At 35.7% G+C, this 20,886-nt stretch overlaps 1 protein-coding gene across 1 annotated transcript in view; it reads left to right on the top strand.

Moving 5' to 3' along the window:
* The window catches only part of LOC123545966 (uncharacterized), a 36,404-nt gene extending 17,090 nt beyond the window's left edge, over positions 1–19,314 (top strand). The window contains exons 7-11 of the mRNA XM_053550836.1: positions 2,549–5,789; positions 8,558–8,675; positions 9,082–9,238; positions 9,621–9,720; positions 11,504–19,314. Coding sequence (XP_053406811.1) covers positions 2,549–5,789; positions 8,558–8,675; positions 9,082–9,238; positions 9,621–9,720; positions 11,504–11,674 — 3,787 coding nt within the window. The 3' untranslated portion in view covers positions 11,675–19,314. The remainder of the gene's footprint in view (positions 1–2,548; positions 5,790–8,557; positions 8,676–9,081; positions 9,239–9,620; positions 9,721–11,503) is intronic.
* Positions 19,315–20,886: the final 1,572 nt, after the last annotated feature.

Below are 20,886 nucleotides of genomic sequence, written 5' to 3'. Positions count from 1 at the left end.
TTAAGGGCAGCGTGGCGGCAGTAAAAAGTGGCAGGGCGGGGCGCCCCGCTGCGTCGCTCTAGAAATAACACTATCATACTTGCACACAACTTGGCATAATATCTTGGTTCCTTTCGAAAACTGACCAGATCCTATCTTGGGTTCCAGAGTTATGGGCCCTTAAAGGGCCAAAATTTGCTTTTTTAGGTGTTTGCAGCCATATAGAGACTTTATTTATGGTTTTATTTGATATAATCGTGCAAAATATCTTTAACAACCATAGATCTTGGATTCCATCATAGGTTTCTGAGTTATGGCCCCTAATTGACCGCTGAAAGAGCCAAAATTTTTACACGATAGAAGTGGCATTTTACATTTAACTTTAAGCACACTTATACACAACCTAAGTCACAACAAGATCTTGGTTCCTTTTGAAAACTGGCTTGACTTTTCATGGTTAAAAAACATTCCATCATGGGTTCTAGAGTTACTGCCCCTGGCAAAATTTTCTATTTTGGCCCTTTTCAGTCATATAGATGTTTCATTTATGCTTTGATTTGATACAAACTTGCATAGAATGTTTATCTTGATGATCTGTAGGCCAGGTTGGAAACTGAGTCATGTAGGGTCAAAAACTAGATCACTAGGTCAAAACAAAGGGAAAGCTTGTTAACACCCTAGAGGCCACACCCTATCTTCATGAAACTTGGTCAGAATGTTTATCTTGACAATTCAGAGACCAGGTTCAAAACTTCGTCATACAGGGTCAAAAGCTAGGTCACCTAGTCAAATCAAAGGAAAAGCTTGTTAACACTATTGAGGCCACATTTATGACCCTATCTTCATGAAATTTGGTCAGAATGTTTATCTTGATGATTCATAGGCTAGTTGGAAACTGGGTTATGTGGGCTCAAAAACTAGGTCACCACTCAAATCAAAGGAAAAGTTTGTTAATACTCTTCAGGCCATATTTATGACCCAGTCTTCATGAAACTTGGTAAGAATGTTTATCTGGATGATTCCTAGGCCAGTTCGAAACTGGGTCATAAACTAGGTCACCACATTTAAGGAAAAGCTTGTTAACACTCTTGAGACCACATTTATGACCATATCTTCATGCAACTTGGTTAGAATGTTTTTCTGGATGATTCCAAGGCCAAGTTTAACAGGTGAGCGATATAGGGTCATCATGACCATCTTGTAATAGAGTACCAGCTGAATTAGTTCAGACTTACAAATGGTAAAATGTGATGGGTAGAAGTTTGTTGAGAACTGTTGAGGACCACCCCTTTCAATATAATGTAACTGCTTTCATCAATGATTGAAAATGAAAATAAATATGATGAAGGTTTTATCACATCTATGTCTCCATTCTTAAACTGACTTGTCACTTTGTTTATTTTTACAAGCACACATGTGACATTAGTAAAAAGATGTAATTCTAACATGTGAAACCTTGACTTTTCATGGTTAAAAAGTACATGGTCTGTTTGTTCTCCTTAGTGATTTATCATATCGTCACGGTATAAGTATATATGTATCTATATTTTGTACAGACATCTGTTTTTTTTTTTAGCTCACCTGAGCACAAAGTGCTCATGTTGAGGTATTGTAATCACGCTATGTCCGTCGTGCGTGCGTGCGTCAAGTCGTCCGTCGTCAACATTTGTGTTTAAACGACATCTCCTCTAAAACCACTGAATGGATTTTGATGAAACATGGCCATGATGTTTGGTGGTCCTCTACCAAATTTGTTCAAATGGTTCCGCTTGGTTGCACATAGGGGTTGCCAGAGCTAAAAATAGAAAAAAAACTTCAAACAACATCTCCTCCTAAACCGATGGTCCGATTTTGAAGTAATTTCACACAAATGGTCCTTATGTCACCCTCTACCAAGATTGTTCAAATTATACAGATTCGTAAAAAAACATGGCCGCTAGAGGGCGTGGTCACTTTTCCCTATATGTATATAGTGGAAACTTTAAAAATCTTCTTGTATGAAACTGCTTGCCCGATTTTAGAATAATTTTACACAAATGGTCCTTGTGTGACCCTCTACCAAGATTGTTCAAATTATTTTGATTCGTCAAAAAACATGGCCGCCAGAGGGCGTGGTCACTTTCCCCTATACATATAGTCGAAACTTTAAAAATCTTCTTGTGTGAAACTGCTGGCCCGATTTTAAAATAATATTGCACAAATGGTTCTTGTGTGACCCTCTACCAAGATTGTTCAAATTATTCCGATTCGTCAAAAAACATGGCTGCCAGGGGGCGTGGTCACTTTTCTTCTCTGAATCAATAATAGCTAGAGCCTTGATATTTGGCGTGTGATATCAGATTTGTAATGTCTACCATAATTGTTCAAATTATTGCCCTAGGTTCAAAAGCGTGTGTGACATGTATATAATATAGGCTAACACAGAAGAAACCTTACTCTGTACTTACACAAACACACTTGAAGCCTTGTACACAGGTGAGCGCTTTAGGGTCAATGACCCTCTTGTTTTCTAGAGAATCAATATTGGCATGATATTTGCGGTCATAATGTCAGAATTACTGGTTTATAGGTACTATGCAGCTTTTCCGGCCCTTCATGGACAGAATGCCACTGCCAACATGTCACCATCTGAAACCATCTGGAGAAAGAATCCTCTGGTCAAAATTCAAACTAGTCACACATCTGAAGAAGACACTTCAAGCGCTAATGAAGATGCAGAAATTCGTAAAATCAACATACCCTGTCCTGTTGCTATTCCAAAACATAGAAAACCTCGTAAAAGTAACAGTCGGAATAAAAAAGACCGCAATGATCAGTATCGAAAAAGGGAAAAGTCCACTGGAGGCACTTGCGGAAAAGGTAAAAAGTTACACATTGGAAAACAAGATCTGCCAGCTTGGCCACCAGGATTCGCTAAATTAGATCCATTAATCCTTCAGAGTCTTGATCTAGTGGATGATTTTTTCCCTCCACAAACTGAAAAACCTGTAAGGCCAAAGAATGAACTTTGTACAAAGGTAGAATCTATTTTGAAGGGTATGCTACTTCCAGCCCCAGAAAAAACTTACAAAGATCTTCAAGATGTAGACGACAACAGCCCTACAGAGATGAGGGAGAGAATTGAAAAAGCAAGTTCAAAACCAGTCATTATGTTGACACCTGTTGAAAATCTCACTGAAGATGTAGATGCACTTGATGAAAATACAAAGATCAGAGATGGAACAGAAATTCTCACTTCAAGTCCAAGAGATGAAAGTGTTAGTCCGGAACTTCAAGAACAAGAAATTTGGTATACACAGCCAATTGATGTTATATTTCAGTCACAAGATGATGAGGTCTCAAATTCCAAATTACGTCTTTACAAAAGACTTAGTGATCCAGCTTTTTCCCCAGATCATGATTCCAGCAGCTCAGCTGATCCAAACATTGAATGCTGCCAGAACTCAACATCAAGTCCCATTGTCTTTGCTCACAACAGAAGCTGTAGTTTTGCCTCGGATAAGAGTGATGATATTTGGGAAGGCTCTGTTCTAATACCTGCATGGTTAACTGAAGTGATATCAACAGATGAAAACGGTGATGACAACATTGAGGACATTGATCTAACGCATTCTCTGAAGTCTTCCAGTCCTTTCCCAGAGAGCGATTCTGGTCTTGGATTGTCACGGCTAGCTGACTTGAGCATGTCTGATGACAGTTTTAATTTTGTAAATGCTGACAATGTATGGAAACCGGTTTCTGAAGTTAGTTATATTGCAAGGTCAGACTTGCCTAGGGATCAGCTCCATGTATTGGATGATAATTGCACACCAACACCAGGTGATACTTCAGCTTTTCATGAAGAGACTACTGAACCCCCTGAGAGACCAGTATCTGTATCACTAGTTGACTGGGATTATATGTCCAAATTTCTAATCAACAAACCTAACTGGCAGTCTTACAGTCCCGAAGATAACTTCCAGTTTAGCAGTCCAAGGAGAACTTGCATCACAACATTGTGGCAAAGTCAGGTGTTATTTGACTACTCTTTGAACATGCCGTGCAGTGTGTCAGACCTTGTCCAGCCGTTTTTTGAGTTATATGACATACATTGTTGGCAGCCAATTGGAACCAGCCCATTTTCTCAGCTCTGGGATGTGAACATGCAGAAGAGATCTAAGGTGTCCTCTTGGGGCGGACAGATCTTCCATTCTGATAGTCAGATATGGTACGCTGAAAATACTCTGGTATTTTTACACAATGTTTCAGATATAGAGATTGATGTTGAAGGGTTTGACCAGGGAGAAAACACTCTCATACCACGTATATCAATTGATATTGTATCCGAAGCAGACAATGATGAATCTTCTTTCCTTAATGAGGAAGATGCGGAGGATGACAGAAACTTTTCATACTTTGATAGAAGTGTTTCAATGGGAGATGTTCCTTCTTTGTGGAATGATGATTTACCAAGAACAGCTGATCCTAAACTCTCAAAAAGCTTTGAATTAGTTCCTTCTGAGCATTCTGCATTTAATGATGTTCCTAGAAAGCTTCTGCATGTTCATAGTGAACCAAATCTTGTCCAGTTCAGGCAAGACTTTGCTGATGGAAATCAAAGTGTAGCTCATTCTCCACAAGAGCACCTCTATTTCTCTCCAAAGACACACTTCAGACCCATCACTCCAGCTTATGTTCCAGAATTGTTCACTTCGAAGTCAAAGCAGCAGGTTTGCCATGATCTGTTTGGTGGGTTGCCGTCTACAAAAACACCGTACCAAGAGTATCAAGTTCTTGATAAGGACAAGGAAAGTGATGAAGAAGGGTTTATTCCTCGCTTTAAATTGAAAAACTACAGCAAGTCTATACAGACCGGTGAGAGTTTTGAGAAAGTTGAAAGTCCGGCAGAATCGAATGAAACTTTAGAGAGAGATACTCCAGAAACATTAACTTTGAGCATGATTGAAGATGTTATAGAGGAAAAAATAGACACAATTGTAAGTATTTCAGATGATCTGGACACTGCAAATACAGATTCAGCTTATGAGACTGACTATGGTGGAAATGCGGGTACAGACTTCGATCACGATCAATGGCATACAAATTGCTGCAATAAAGAAAACAATACAGAAGGAAATGGTAGCATGTATGGATCATCAAATGTTGATCATGGAAATCTGGGAGAAATGATAAAATATTCTGTGCAAAGTTTTGTTGCTACTTTCCCTCACACAAATGACTGGCCGGATTTGAGTGCAAAACAGTCTGATTCACGCTGGACGGAAACTGAACTAGACTACCCATATGAAAGATGGCCACAGTCTGAATATCCAAATATTGCTAAAGAAGATGAAAATGTTGAAAGCAGTTACCAGGCCCATGGAGTGTGGGGTGATGACCTAGGTTTAGATCATTTATACCAGGAAAGTGAGATGGAAAAATATAAGAATATTTGGAGTTCAGCTGGCCACGACTATTATTCTGTTGATATTGGTAACACTGGCAATTCTTCACGTGTTGATGGTTTGGACATTGTTGGTGAAGAATATGATAATGTTCCTGCTGAGGACTTTTATGGAAACATGTTCATGGAGGCATATAATGACAAAGAGTTCCTCGAGTATCAGCCGATGTTGGACCCTGCAGATGAAGTGATTGAAACATTGCCAGATACTGAAGGAGTCTTCCCTACCTATGCAGGCTTTCCAGAACATGATGAAGTACCACTAGAGATGAAGCTCACTCCGGAGACAGACACTGGTGAATATTTTAGTGTGAAACTTGTGTATAAGGACAAACAGACATGTGAAGGAGACCAGCAACAAACACAGGTAAGGACACATCTACAGTTTATTTATTTTGCATTAAGGCCTCCGGCCCATACACATAACATATATACATATCAATAGCTTACATCATATACATCATCATGACACAGTATGTACATAAAAATAGCATATTTTAACACTAGTCATGTAACATGTACAGTAACAATTACAATTTAGTTACGCATTAATTTCATGTTAATCAACATAAAAATCAAAAGTTAATTTAGCAAACTTTTTCAATGTACATTTCAAAAGGTAACTAGGTTACATCAATACAATACAAAGTATATCTAACTGGATGAAATAATTTGCTTAGTTGTAATTTATTACTGTCATTTTCCCTGTTAATGATGTTTTTATATCAGTAATGGCTACCACACAGAGATAGAACTCTATTTTCAAAGCTTTTGGCAGATGGAGATGAAAAGCACACCTCATCTTGAGATTGAGCTTGTGACTGCTAGGTTGATAGTCAGGATCTCATTACTGGGCTTACTGTTTTATTAGCTCACCTGTCACAAAGTGACAAGGTGAGCTTTTGTGATCGCGCAGCGTCCGTCGTCCGTCCGTGCGTCCGTCCGTCCGTGCGTAAACTTTTGCTTGTGACCACTCTAGAGGTCACATTTTTCATGGAATCTTTATAGAAATTGGTCAGAATGTTTACCTTGATGATATCTAGGTCAAGGTCGAAACTGGGTCACGTGCGGTCAAAAACTAGGTCAGTAGGTCTAAAAATAGAAAAACCTTGTGACCTCTCTAGAGGCCATATATATCACAAGATCTTCATGAAAATTGGTTTGAATGTTCACTTTGATGATATCTAGGTCAAGTTCGAAACTGGGTCAAGTGCCCTCAAAAACTAGGTCAGTAGGTCAAATAATAGAAAAAGCTTGTGACCTCTCTAAAGGCCATATTTTTCATGGGATCTGTATGAAAGTTGGTCTGAATGTTCACCTTGATGATATCTAGGTCAAGTTTGAAACTGGGTCATGTGCGGTCAAAAACTAGGTCAGTAGGTCTAAAAATAGAAAAACCTTGTGACCTCTCTAGAGGCCATACTCTTGAATGGATCTTCATGAAAATTGGTCAGAATGTTCACCTTGATGATATCTAGGTCAGGTTCGAAACTGGGTCACGTGCGATCAAAAACTAGGTCAGTAGGTCTAAAAATAGAAAAACCTTGTGACCTCTCTAGAGGCCATATTTTTCAAGAGATCTTCATGAAAATTGATCAGAATGTTCACCTTGATGATATCTAGGTCAGGTTTGAAACTGGGTCAGGTGCGGTCAAAAACTAGGTCAGTAGGTCTAAAAATAGAAAAACCTTGTGACCTCTCTAGAGGCCATATTTTTCAAGAAATCTTCATGAAAATTGATCACAATGTTCACCTTGATAATATGTAGGTCAAGTTCGAAACTGGGTCACATGCGGACAAAAACTAGGTCAGTAGGTCAAAAAATAGAAAAACCTTGTGACCTCTCTAGAGGCCATACTCTTGAATGGATCTTCATGAAAATTGGTCAGAATGTTCACCTTGGTGATATCTAGGTCAAGTTTGAAACTAGGTCACGTGCCGTCAAAAACTAGGTCAGTAGGTCAAATAATAGAAAAACCTTGAGACCTCTCTAGAGGCCATATTTTTCAAGAGATCTTCATGAAAGTTGGTCTGAATGTTCATATTGATGGTATCTAGGTCAGGTTTGAAACTGGGTCAACTGCGGTCAAAAACTAGGTCAGTAGGTCTAAAATTAGAAAAACCTTGTGACCTCTCTAGAGGCCATATTTTTCAATGGATCTTCATGAAAATTGATCTGAATGTTCATCTTGATGATATCTAGGTCAGTTTCAAAACTGGGTCACGTGCGGTCAAAAACTAGGCCAGTAGGTATAAAAATAGAAAAACCTTGTGACCTCTCTAGAGGCCATATTTTTCATGAGATCTTCATGAAAATTAATGAGAATGTTCACCTTGATGATATCTAGGTCAAGGTCAAAACAGGGTCACGTACCTTCGAAAACTAGGTCAATAGGTCAGATAATAGAAAAACCTTGTGACCTCTCTAGAGGCCATATTTTTCAATGGATCTTCATGAAAATTGGTCAGAATTTTTATCTTGATAATATCTAGGTCAAGTTCAAAACTGGGTCACATGAGCTCAGAAACAGTCAAACTAGGTCACTATGTCAGATAATAGAAAAAACGACGTCATACTCAAAACTGGATCATGTGGGAACAGGTGAGCGATTCAGGACCATCATGGTCCTCTTGTTTAATGTGTCATTGTTACGACTTACGAAGAATTAGATCATTATCAGTGATTGCTACAACTTCTTACACAATGACAATGAATTATCCTTACATCCATTATTACACATACATTATAATGCTGGCCTGCACATTGTTTTACAGATCTGTATTCAGCGTTTATTCAATTTGGGGGAAGGGGTCAGGCCTTTAGTTGAGGGGAATCGTGTTAAAATGGTTCAAAAAGAGAAAAAACGCGCCAAAATAAATTATATTTTTCATGATGACTACCTGGAAAACTGATTGCATTGCCTTGCCATTCAGACATTTAGAAACATGTGATAAGAGTGTTAAATAAAATTTTAGATTTTGTCAAAAGTAGGGGAAATACTTGTTTATGAGGGAATGGTGCAGAATTTCATCCAATATTTTGTGTTCTTTTAATGGCACTATTAAATACCAAATATATGTTTTCAGAATTAAAAACATTATTTTATTGTTACATAAACTTGTATTCTTGTGTAGACTTACGGAACATATGAGCTGATGCCAATGCCAGATGAAGCAGTGATGTCAACAGAACTAGAAAAACAGTGGATGGATCCAAACATTCGTGCAATGTGGGCTGGGAAAAACCCGTCAAGTATGCTAATTTCTTTTCATACTAGAGTAGTAGACTTATGTAATACGAGTGAGTTATCAAGAAAGGTCCATTGAACATTTTAAACACATATACGTCAAATAATGCTTTTAACATTCATGCTGAAAACAGATTGGTTTTAAAAAAAAATCAAGTAAATTAAATGAGCATCTCCACCCTAATTGTTAATTACTGGTATGTAAATTCTCCTAAATTTATAGAGATCTTCATTTTATTTCTTTTAAAGTCCAGTAAGAAGTACACCAGACAGATTTTAGAAGCTTTGCATCCGCACACCTGGTTTGTCCCTTTCTAGACCTGCCTTTGTTTTGAATTTATCTGCATAACATTCTAGAAAATACATTAAGTGATATTATTACCGGTATATCTACCTGTAAATGTTTTTCAGGTGCACAGCGAAAACCTTGTAGTTTCTATTTGGAAGGAAATTGTCGCAGATCAGATTGCAAATTTGCCCATGATATCTCGAACATAACTTGCAGATTTTGGGAGGAAGGAGGGTGTTTCAAAGGGCCCCTCTGTCCATTCTTACATGGTTACCCTAGGTAAATATGATCATATTTTATTAAATCCAAGAATTTTATTTTAAAAAAAATGAGTAGATTTTATTAGATTTGAATTATACTTTGAAAGTACAAAAGTACAAAAAAGCTTTCAACTATAAAAAGTAATATATTTGTGGAAGAAATTAAAGATCTTGCTTACAATTTTGCACCAGTAAATTCAAATGCATGTAAGTAAAAACTTTGATTTTGACTTTTTAAATTACTTTTATAATGAAAGTTTCCTATTACTTTATTACTGATACAGTGATACATTGAAAATTGCATTGAAAGAGATATGCGTTTATGTCACAGTTAGACATTCAAAGCCTTGAAATTATATTTTGGCCAAGTGGAAGTCTAATTAAATGTTCAATGTTCATAGATTGGCAAGTCCAACACAAGACAACAGCCCTGTTGAAGTGGATAAAGAGAAATTTGACCTGAACAATGAAGAATTCCCAGAACTTTCTCTTACTGTGAAGGTAACACTTTTGTCATGCGTTTGTCATGCATTATATTATTTAAGTACTTCAAGACATAGTGTTTGTTATAAGTTTATAAGATGCAGGATAAGGAGATTGTCGAATTCAGTATATTTGAAGTGAACATTTTTAGTAAAGATGCCAAAAATTTAATTTATTGGAAATTTATACAAAATTCATTTTAACTCGGTTACAACACAAGTTTCAAGTGCATTTGAGCCACACCATGAGAAAACCAACATAGTGCATTTGCGACCAGCATGGATCCAGACCAGTCGGAACATCCGCGTAGTCTGGTCAGGATCCGTGCTGTTAGCTTTCAAAGCCTATTTCAATTAATTAGAGAAACCGTTAGCGAACAGCATGGATCCTGACCAGACTGCACGGAGGTGCAGGCTAGTCTGGATCCGTGCTGGTCAAAAATGTACAATGTTGGTTTTCTCATAATGCTTTCAAAGCCTGTTGCAATTAGAGAAATCTTTAGCAAACAGCATGGATTCTGACCAGACTGTGGTGATGTGCAGGCTGGTCTGGATCCATGCTGGTCACAAATGCACTAGGTTGGTTTTCTCATGGTGCGGCTTAGTTTTCAATTTCGAGTTTGTTTCCTTGATAAATCAGTAATGGTGTTATATAGGATGATGTGATTGTAGCCATAGTGAAACTTCAGCTGTTTCTGTAATATTTCAAGCATGAAATGCATTTAAAGTGAATGACAGCTAAAATGTTGCAGGTACAACTTCCAATAAAACAAAAAAGTTCAATAAAAAAGAAATTGTAATTTGTTCTTCTTTTAAACTATCACAGGTAATACATATATTAATTGCATGAACAGTATTTTTATGTGCTGACTGTTTTAGAATAAATTGCAAAAGAATGTGTTTCACTTGGAGGAAAAAATCTTCTTTCTTTATTCCAAACACTGTTATCGCAGCGAAGAGTTGTTGTTACTTACTTAAGAAAAGTTAGGTTGCATAACTTTCTAACTCTTGTAAAATAGTGTCTGTATCAGTTATGAGCATACCTGAACCAAAAGGTCAGGAGGAGCTAATGTGATAGGGCTGCGTCTGTTGTCTGTTGTCCGTCGTCTGGCATTAGTTTTCACCTTTAAATTACTTCTTATGAACCACTTGATGTATCATCATAAAATTTGGTCTGTAGCATCCTTGTAAAGTTCTTTCTCAAGTTTATTCAAATGCTTCCTGCTTAACTGATTTTAAAGGCAGCCAAAGCTGAAAATAGAAAAACATTTATATAACATTTTCTCATGGAGTGCTGAATAGATTTTTACCAAACCCTATCAGTAGCAAGCTTGTAAGGTCCTCTCTCAGATTGGTTCAAATATTTCCACTTGAGGGGTCACCAGGTTTGAAAATAGAGAAAAACCTTTAACAGGTGTGAAAATAGAGAAAAACCTTAAACAACTCCTCTTGTACTGCCTGATGGATCATCACCAAACTTCACCAAAAAAAAAAAAATCTGTTTCATCTTTGTAAGGTCCCCTTTCAGTTTTATTCAAATGGTTCTGCTTGACAGATTTTGGGGGCTACCAGAACTGAAAATAGAAAAACTCTTTGTGTTATACACACTTGATTCTACTCTCGATTAAGAGGTTCAAACATTTATTCAGGATCAAATAGTTTCAGGTGAGTGTGAGGGCTACTTTGGTCCTCTTGTATTGCAAGACTGGAATATAATGTAAAAAAAATTCTGCTTAATGTCCCCAAGTGCAGCAAAATGTCCTCCGCAAATTTAATTAAACTGTTTATTTTACCTTTGACAGAATGGAAACAGTAACAATGTAATTCAGAAAAGAAGTAAACCCTCAAAAGTTCAGAATATCCTGTCATCTGGGAGGCGAGAGAAGAACAGGAAAGGTAGTGCACGTCGCCATAGCAACAAGGAAAATCGCTGTGAAATAACTATTGTTGAGAAGTGTTGTAGTAGCATATAAGTTTTAGTACATTGTTTGTGATCACCAACTACCATATTTGTTGTAAAGGCATTGTTATATGTTCTCATGTTTTTGTTCATGATCAGTGTTTTGTTTTTCCACATAATGTTAAGTACATGATGTATACTTTGTATTTGCAGTAACTGTAGTTAGTGCTTCAACTTTGGAATATTTCTTGCTCGTATATATATATAGTGTTTCCGAGTTGAAAAGATAAAAGGCACAAGTATTAGAGTAATCCTGTGTGTGTATATATATATATATGTAGCTGTAAGTTATGTTCCAACATGTCTTTGCTGACAAAATAACATGCTATTATTCAGTTTTTGAGTATGCTCGGGGGGTAAGGTTACACAATATGAGAAGATAAATATCAAGGAAAAGTCAAAAAAATAGTTATACAAAGTGTTAAATAAGATTAAAGTTATGCCAGCATTTTCAATCTTCCAAAACCTTTTGCGTTAAAGTGACTGTTTTTTTGTTTAGAGGCAGACCATCGTAATAAGTCGCCTACTGTTGTTGTTGAACTGAACTTTCTGTTTCATTCCACAGATTTCATTATCCATTACTGCTGAATGTTTTATTTCGGAGACTTAAATTCTGACATTTTTTTCTTGCCCAAATAAATTGTGTTATTTTTCTATAATAATATGTATCTTTCAAGTAAATTGACCATTAAAAATAAGTCATTGATTATCCAGCAACAAAAATGCATCATATCTTAAAGTTGCTTTAATTGAACCGGTGCCCCATGTGGTTCTGGGACGATCTGTGTATGAAAAGAATTGGATCCACTGCCTTACCCTTGCATGATTGTAAGAGGCGACTAATAGGGTCTTAACACTTGGTTTTGCAGTAACTCTGTGATTCCAGCAGGTATGCAAATTTTGATTCCATACCTCATGTTTTTATTTCGATGTACATGAGATGTGGAACCAAAATTTGTAGTCCTGTTTGGCGCCATATAACCTATTCTGTGTTGGTGCACCATAAACCCAAATAAATATATAAATAAATAATTGAACAGGTACAATCATACATGTGGCCAGAGTATACACTCAAAAATATAAACCTATATAAAAAGCTAGGAGTCTTAGAGGAACGACACTGTACAGTATTTACAGATCTCTGAAATAAATCATTCCCATACACACAGAATCATTTAATCACCTTGTAGTTGTAGTGTTATTTATTATAAATATTGTTAATTACTGTTGTTGAGTTTGAAAAAAAAAACATATGTGTTGATATATAAAACATGCATAAATTCATATGTATTGAGAGAAAAATACATATATTCGTATGTGTTGGTAGAAATATGCATATTTTCATGTGTTGATAGAAAAAACGCATGTTTTTAGAAAACACATTCAAGGAAGATGTGTAATTGTTGTTACACAAAATTGTTTTGCTGTGGGTTTTGTTGTGAACAAACGCTGTATTTTAGATTTGAAGTGAAGGGGTGAAGTGGTATGCTTACCATATGTTAGTGAGAGATATATTCTCATGTTTCATGGAGACTGATTAAAGATGGCATAAAAAAAAATCGGGAGTGGAAACTCGTGTTAGTTGTTCTATACCTGTTATGAACAGTTATATGTTGTAGACAACCTATGATTTTTATGTTGTTGCGTAAGGTTTACAGTGAAGTATCAGTTTTTTTAATGGTTTAAAGAGATTTTTATCTCGGTAATAAGCTCCGAAACAACCATTTGTTTAACTTTAATGTATATATATGTATGTGTAAAAGGGCTTACAGGCAGAAGAACGTAAATGCTTTCAAATGCCTTGTACAACCTTAAATTTAATCCGTAATAGGATATTTCTGCGCTGAACATGGCTGTTAGAATTTGAATAGTTGAAATGTTATTTGGTAATTTGATGTAAACTTTGATGTATTTATTCTTACTACAGAAAATATCCATTTTACCTCACTATCCGTTGAAAGGTATGTGAAGGAGTGACAAGTGTGTCTTAGTACGGTATATTTTTGAAAATTTCTTAAGATGTGACCCCCTGCATTTAATATGCTTGTATTTAGCAGAAATCTATGCTCCAGGATGGCTACAGATTTCGTAGATATTGCAAATTTCATTTTGATCAAGTACTTAGTTTTTAACTCATTAACTTTTCACCAGGGGTGCAAGAACATATTTTATGACATTAAAGATGAGACCCGTAAGTGAAGACTAAATTTTTTTTAAATTCTTACAATGTTAACTTGAGAATGATTGTCACTGGAAGTCCTTTCCACGTGTATTTCCTTTCGCAAGTTGCAGTTGAATGTCCTGTATACGTTGTGGTATATTTGGTGTTTTGTATTACTTTACCTTGATAACTGTGATTAGTTAGTAGGTCTTTTGCAAACCCAGGGTTGGTTTGCTGCATCTTGAAACATTTGTCCCAACTTGTAACCTAGTTACCTCCCCCTATGGTCCTTACTGGAGGAACAAGTAGCCACTTTTAAAAATCAGGTTAATTGTGTTGATTTGTACAGTCTGAAGCGTACTTGTTATGTTTGACTGAATCACTTAGGATTACACTGGTCTTTGATGTGGTTGGTTCAAATTATATTAGACTAAAATGAAATGCAGTTGATAAGTATACCACAATTGTTGCACTACTTGTAATATATTGCTAGAGATGGTTAAGATTACAGAAGTTTTCAGAGATGAAGTCTGGCTAGTTATGGTCCAGTCAGGGTCCTGAAAATGCATGATATCAAAGATCAGCAACAAATGCTAATACCATAATATTTTAGAATATAACATGGGATAACAATGTTGCTTTAAGGTGTCATTTTTTCTGATTTATAGTTTAACTGTGCAAAGAGAAAAAAACTATTTCTTGAAGATTTCCAGACCAAGCTCTATTTAAAATTGTACCTTTTCAATTAGTCAGTGTTTCACTTTCCTGGTGTATTCACTAGGAGAGTTAGCCAGCCTGGACAATTTACGTCTATGCTTTAATCTATGTAATCTGGTCTTCAGTGACAGATAACCTTTGGTGTCATTTTTTTTTTTGCTAAGTTTTATGTATTTAGTGCCATCATTTAGTATTTATTGATAAACAGTCATGCAATTTGCAGGTGTTAACTCCCCTGGATAGGAAAGTTGTATGCAAGGAGAGGCTTTTGTAGAACTACTTTTTTTGCAAAGTACTTTAACTTTTTGGAAAATGTGTCCAAGCCATAAATGGTTTTGCAAAGGAGCTACTGTAGTTTTAGATGAAAATCTTAACTTTTATCTGTGATGTATATGTGTATATTTTGTGTAAAGAAAATCGTTTTATCAGATTTTATCAGAAATATTGTTATGATATTCACACATGTTTTGATTAGACTATAGAATGATTTCAGTTATTGTATTTCTAGTCGTTCATAATTGTTTCCTTAGTGTAACTTTGATAAAAAAGAGAAAAAAAGATGGGGAAAATAAATAAAAATAGTAAATAATTTTTACCAGTATTTTAAACTGGCTAAACATAAGTTGGGAATAAATAAGTAGAATGAGGGAAAATAACAAATTGTATTATTAAAATTAGAGTCATGAAGCAGTTTTATGTATAATTTTGAAATATAAAGTTGGTTTGAAAGGAGGGAAAATGATTTAACCTATGCAGAAAACGTCATATCTCATAACTGTCACAAGTCGGGAAATCCTGACCAAGTGTCATCAGCACCACCATTTAAAGCATTATTGAGTATATGATTGCATGGTAGATGATTGAAAAAAAAATGAAAGATTACAAGAATTATGTCCCTTCATTACCCTTCATTCTTTATATTGAAAGTGGATGAATTCCAGTTTGCCAAAATAGTTTAGTGTGTATTATTATCATTAAATTGCATTACATCTTGCTTGTAAAGCTATTGCTCTTGAAAAAAAGAGAAAGAAAATGCAAGTAGAAATATAAGTGAATGATACATACTATAACAGCATTACAAGCTATCAGACTAAAATAATGTTGGAAAAATGTGATTAGAAGAGTTCGCTACATTATCAGTAAGCATTTATTATGTGTCCCACCACACAGTGGTGTGGGAGACATATTGATTTACTCCAGTCTGTGTATGTATGTCTGTCTGTCACAAAGCTTGTCCGCACTCTAAATCGAACATTTCTCACCCGATCTTCACCAGACTTCAACAAAATGTGTCTGCCAATAAGTGCTCGGCCAAGTTCGATAACTAGCCAAATCGACCAAGGCACTTCAGAATTATGGCACTTGATTTACCAAAAACACTCAGATTACTTGCGCAGTTTTACCCCTAAACCGGCACCTATACTACTAGTAGTATAGGGGTCCTTTTGGTGTCAAGAAAGCACATGCACATGTGGATTAAGTAAACAGTATAGAAAGACTGACTTACTATTTAGATGATAAGGCAGTTGTGGGAGACATGCGCCTTTCTCAAAAGCATCACTAGTTGTGGTCTGATAGTGTTGTAAAAGATGCTGTATTGATGAGCAAAGATAGTGTACCTAGTTTTTCTAATAAAGCAGACTGGAGAGTGATTCAGTGACATTCAGATGTGTTATATTTCTGTAAAAATAGAATAAAAGATGGAAGATATTTTTTGGAAATAAGTGATTATTCATTCTGTTCATTTTTGGGGATTTTCCAGGATATATATATAATTTTGTAGTGATAGCTGTATGAAGTATTTAAATGGTAATATAGCAAGCTTGATCTTGTTCGTAACCAATTTACAACAAATGTTACTGCTACTTTATTTGAAGAATTCAGACTGATTAACCAAATGTCTAGTATTTAAAACCTTGATCGCTTTATGTGTCGTTATTTTTGTTAGTTAAACTTTAATGCTAAAAGTATAGAAATATGCTCGAGTTATTCAAGTGTTTTTGGTAAATTTTCAGCTACTAGACACACTATACATTATGACCGATTTTATTTTATTTATTGTTGTGTCTTTAATATTTGTTTCACTTGATTTTTGTAAAAATCCAAACAATATTTATAGAGAAATGAAAAAGGAACCAGGAACATTCTTTTTCAAGTGTTTGAACAGTGATCTGATTTTACAGTGAATTGGTAAAGTGCTTCATTGACTTGATTTTGAACATGTTAATTCTTAGTTATATTAGTGTACACAAATGTAAATATGTATTGAGATTATTGGATGATTGAGTTAATTGATACAATGTTAAGTACCTACTAATATATGTTACCAAATGTAGGATACACAGATACAATGTTCAAGTAATTGTATGGAATGTTGTAAACAATCTTTTTAAAGTTATAGATATTTTTACTATGCTGGTATTTAGTTTACGGAGACAAGAACTTTGTTATGGCAGAAACTTGTTGAAATTTTGCTTGACTGGTGTGTCAAACAAATACATATGAACCTACAGCAGTAGTAATATTTTTATTGCCTACAAATTTTTTTATGAGATGAAACAGTTATTATTCAGACTTAGGTCATAGAGCTGTAGCTACCAAAATAGTCAAATATAAACACTGTACATTTGAATTAAAATACAAAACACTTTATTTTTAAAAGTTAAAACACATTAATACTTACGTTTTTTAGAGAAAAAAATTCCTGTATGGTACTGTCTGGTTATTGATACCTGTCCGCACATTCATGTTTATTAATTGATTTTGAAACATGTATATATGTTCCAAATTAGATATTGACCATCCTTTATACAATACTGTATCTGCTCATCCTTAAATCAGACTTGGCACCAGAGATGATACCAAGATTATTGTGTTATATATTCAGTTTATTCAGTTATGAAATGGGCCCATTTTATTGAACAAAACACAGAACAGTTATCAGACAGTATGTGACAAATTGTGTTTAAAAGAATTTGACCATCAAGTTTGGATAATCTTGTTTAGCTGATGATAAAAAGCAAGGAAAATTCAAAGTTGTAGACTTCATATATTGTAGAAGTTTGTAGGCTGTATCCTAGTACTGGCATATTTTTGCCAAGCTGACAGCATAGTAAGAACTAAGCACATCCCTCAGATAATTCTGTAATTGTCTCAAAGTAAGCCTGTCCGAAAAGTGGAAAAAATTATATTTCTAGAATTATAGCTGGGCTCTACCTTGAACGTAACATTGAATATCTTGGGTAAAACACTTGCAAGTTATGATAGGAAAGCTGAAGCGCAATGGTTAAAGTACTGAGTTGAGGTTGAGCATGTACATACATAGTGGGACTGGATAGTCTGTGTCAAAGTTTTATGTTGTTGTGTAAAAATAAAAATAATCCAGGAGAATGACCCAGTCATAATTGTTATAAATCACTGTTAGTGGAAGACTTCATTGTAACCCAATTCCTGTTTGAAATAAAAAAGTTACCTATTAAACGTAATGAATGGAAATATTGGTGTTAGTGTTAGATAAGACAGGTTAGGCCAGAGCGTCAACATCTGAAAGCGCTTCTTTTACTTGCTGATGGAGAGCAAATCAAATGAATATTTGCTACAAATGATTGAGTCATTCTCCACAAAAAATAATCACGAACTAACTTGTGTAAACAGAGTTGAAGTGTGACTGACTTGTTAGAGTCATATTTAATTTCTGTTGTAAAAATGTAGCAGCAGAAAAATATATTGACAACAACAAAATGTCGTCACATATTGAGGGGGATTGAAATTAAATGGGAATTTCTGCCTAGAAGATAAGATGGTGTAAATTATGTAGATTAAACAAATGTCTGGTTTAGAGACATTAAATCTTCAAGACTATTTCACCAATACCATGAGTAATACAAATTTTGCTTGTGACATATCATGGTATAAATATTTAAAAAAGGAAGATCTTTCGTGACTTGTCATCTAGGTATAATTCCCAGTCTTTTGTTCTATATGATTAGCTTCTAGATCTGGAAATTGAAAGCCTGTTTTTAGTACAGGGATGGTGCCATTTTAGAAAGCACATCTGGCATGATGTTGAATAATTAGTTGATAAAGCAATCTCCATGTACATTCATTATGTGCAAAGAACATCATGTGTGTTGTTTCATATACATGTTGAAATTTTATTGAAACATGTTACTAAAACTGTTTACACCAAAAGAAAATGGTGAAAATGATATAATTCTTTAGTATCTATGTTTTGGTATTTAACCTTTTTATCAGCCCTTGATTATTAAGATTTCAACTATCATGCCTAGGTGTTGCAGTTTGCAAACTCATTTTGGCCATGTTTTAACATACTGGCCACTTTTGCCATCTTTCAATAGAAATGTGTTTTTGTAGCATGTGTAAAAGGTAACAACTGCGAATTCAAATTCGAATGAATATAATGCAAATTGTAGAGGTTTGAGATTTTTATACATTTATTTAATTGTATGAATCACATACGTAACATATTTGTAATATATCTCTGCCTTGAAATAAGCTAAGGGTTACATTTAGTGCACAAATTAGTTGAACATTTTCTTGCATCAGTTATTGTTCATAAAAGGTTTAAAGTTACCCATAAAAGTTCTTTGTCAAAAAAAAAAAAAATGTTGAATATTGATTTGAATTATTTTTAGAAGATCCTTTAATATTTGATTTTGTTTTATTTGATCAACATCTGATAGAAGGAAAATTCTGCAATAGTTAATTTCTGTTGATAAGATGGCAATAAACCTGAAGAGAAAAAATTGAAAAAACAGTGTTCAGTTTTGTTTTTAACTCGAATGATTTTGTTCAGGATGGTTATTATGCCCCCCTACGAAGAAGGAGGGGTATATTGTTTTGCAGATGTCGGTCGGTATGTAGACCAATCCGTTTCCGGATGATACCTCAAGAACGCTTGGGCCTAACATCCCGAAAGTTGATAGGAAGGTTGGTCATCACCAGCAGATGACCCCTTTTGATTTTGAAATTTGTATGTCAAAGGTCAAGGTCACAGTGACCCTGAACAGTTAAATGGTTTATGGATGATAAATCAAGAATGCTTGAGCCTAGGATCATGAAAGTTAATAGGGAGGTTGGTCATGACCAGTAGATGACCCCTAATGATTTTGAGGTCAGTATGTCAAAGGTCAAGGTCACAGTGACCAGGAACAGTAAAACGGTTTCCGGGCGAAAACTCGAGAGCGCTTGGGCCTAGGATCAGGAAAATGGAAAGGGAGATTGGTCATGAGCAGCAGATGACCCCTATCGATTTTGAGGTCATTAGTTCAAAGTTCAAGGTCACATTGGCTAGGAACAGTTCAATGGTTTCCGGACAATAACTTGAGAACGCTTAGGCCAAGGGTCATGAAAGATGATAGAGAGGTTCATCATGACCAGCAGATGACCCCTATTGATTTTGAGGTCAGTAGGTCAAAGGTCAAGGTTGCAGTGACCCCGAACATTTAAACTGTTTCCAGACAATAACTTGAGAACGCTTGGGCCTAGTATCATGAAACTTAATAGGGAGGTTGGTCATGACCAGTAGGGGGCCTCCCTGGCCGAGTGGTTAAATTCGCTGACTTCAAATCACTTGCCCTTTATCAATGTGTGTTCGGGCCTCACTCGGGGCGTTGAATTCTTCATGTGAGGAAGCCATCCAGCTGGCTTACAAAAGGTCGGTGGTTCTACCCAGGTGCCCGCCCGTGATGAAATAATGCACGGAGGGGCACATGGGGTCTTCCTCCACCATTAAAAGCTGGAAAGTCGCCATATAACCTATCATGTGTTGGTGCGACGTTAAATCCAACAAAACAAGAGCTCGTCGAACACGAAATGCCCCCCCTTGATGCATTCAGTAATTGCACAAGGAACAGAAATTATATGCTCACTGTAAACAAAAGTTCTACCATTCTGGTTTAATCTGACCTTGACCTTTAACCTATTAACCTAACAAGAGATTACAGAGTGGTCTTGGCACCATCCACTGAGACATTTTTGAATGTTCCAAATTCAAGACTAGCTCAAGGTCAAATTTCATTTTGGTACAAAACAATGTGTATGTGGTCCAAATTTGAAAGCTGTGGCTTGAGAAATGTGAAAACATGTCACTAGATCAATTTCAAGGTCAAAGTGCATTTCGGTAGACAGAACTATGCATGTGCTTCAAATTTGGAGGCTGTAGCTTGAGAAATGTGAAAGTAGGTAACAGGTAAAAATCAATGTCAAATTTCAATTCAGAACACAAAAATGTGCATGCGGTCCAAATTTGAAGCCTGTAGCTTCAGAAATGTGAAAGTAGGTCACTAGGTCAATCTCAAGATCAAAGTTCATTTCGGTACACAAAA

Source organism: Mercenaria mercenaria, chromosome 9 (genome assembly GCF_021730395.1).
Source record: "Mercenaria mercenaria strain notata chromosome 9, MADL_Memer_1, whole genome shotgun sequence".
Taxonomy (NCBI): Eukaryota; Metazoa; Mollusca; class Bivalvia; order Venerida; family Veneridae; genus Mercenaria; species Mercenaria mercenaria.
This window is presented reverse-complemented; position numbering and strand designations above follow the sequence as displayed.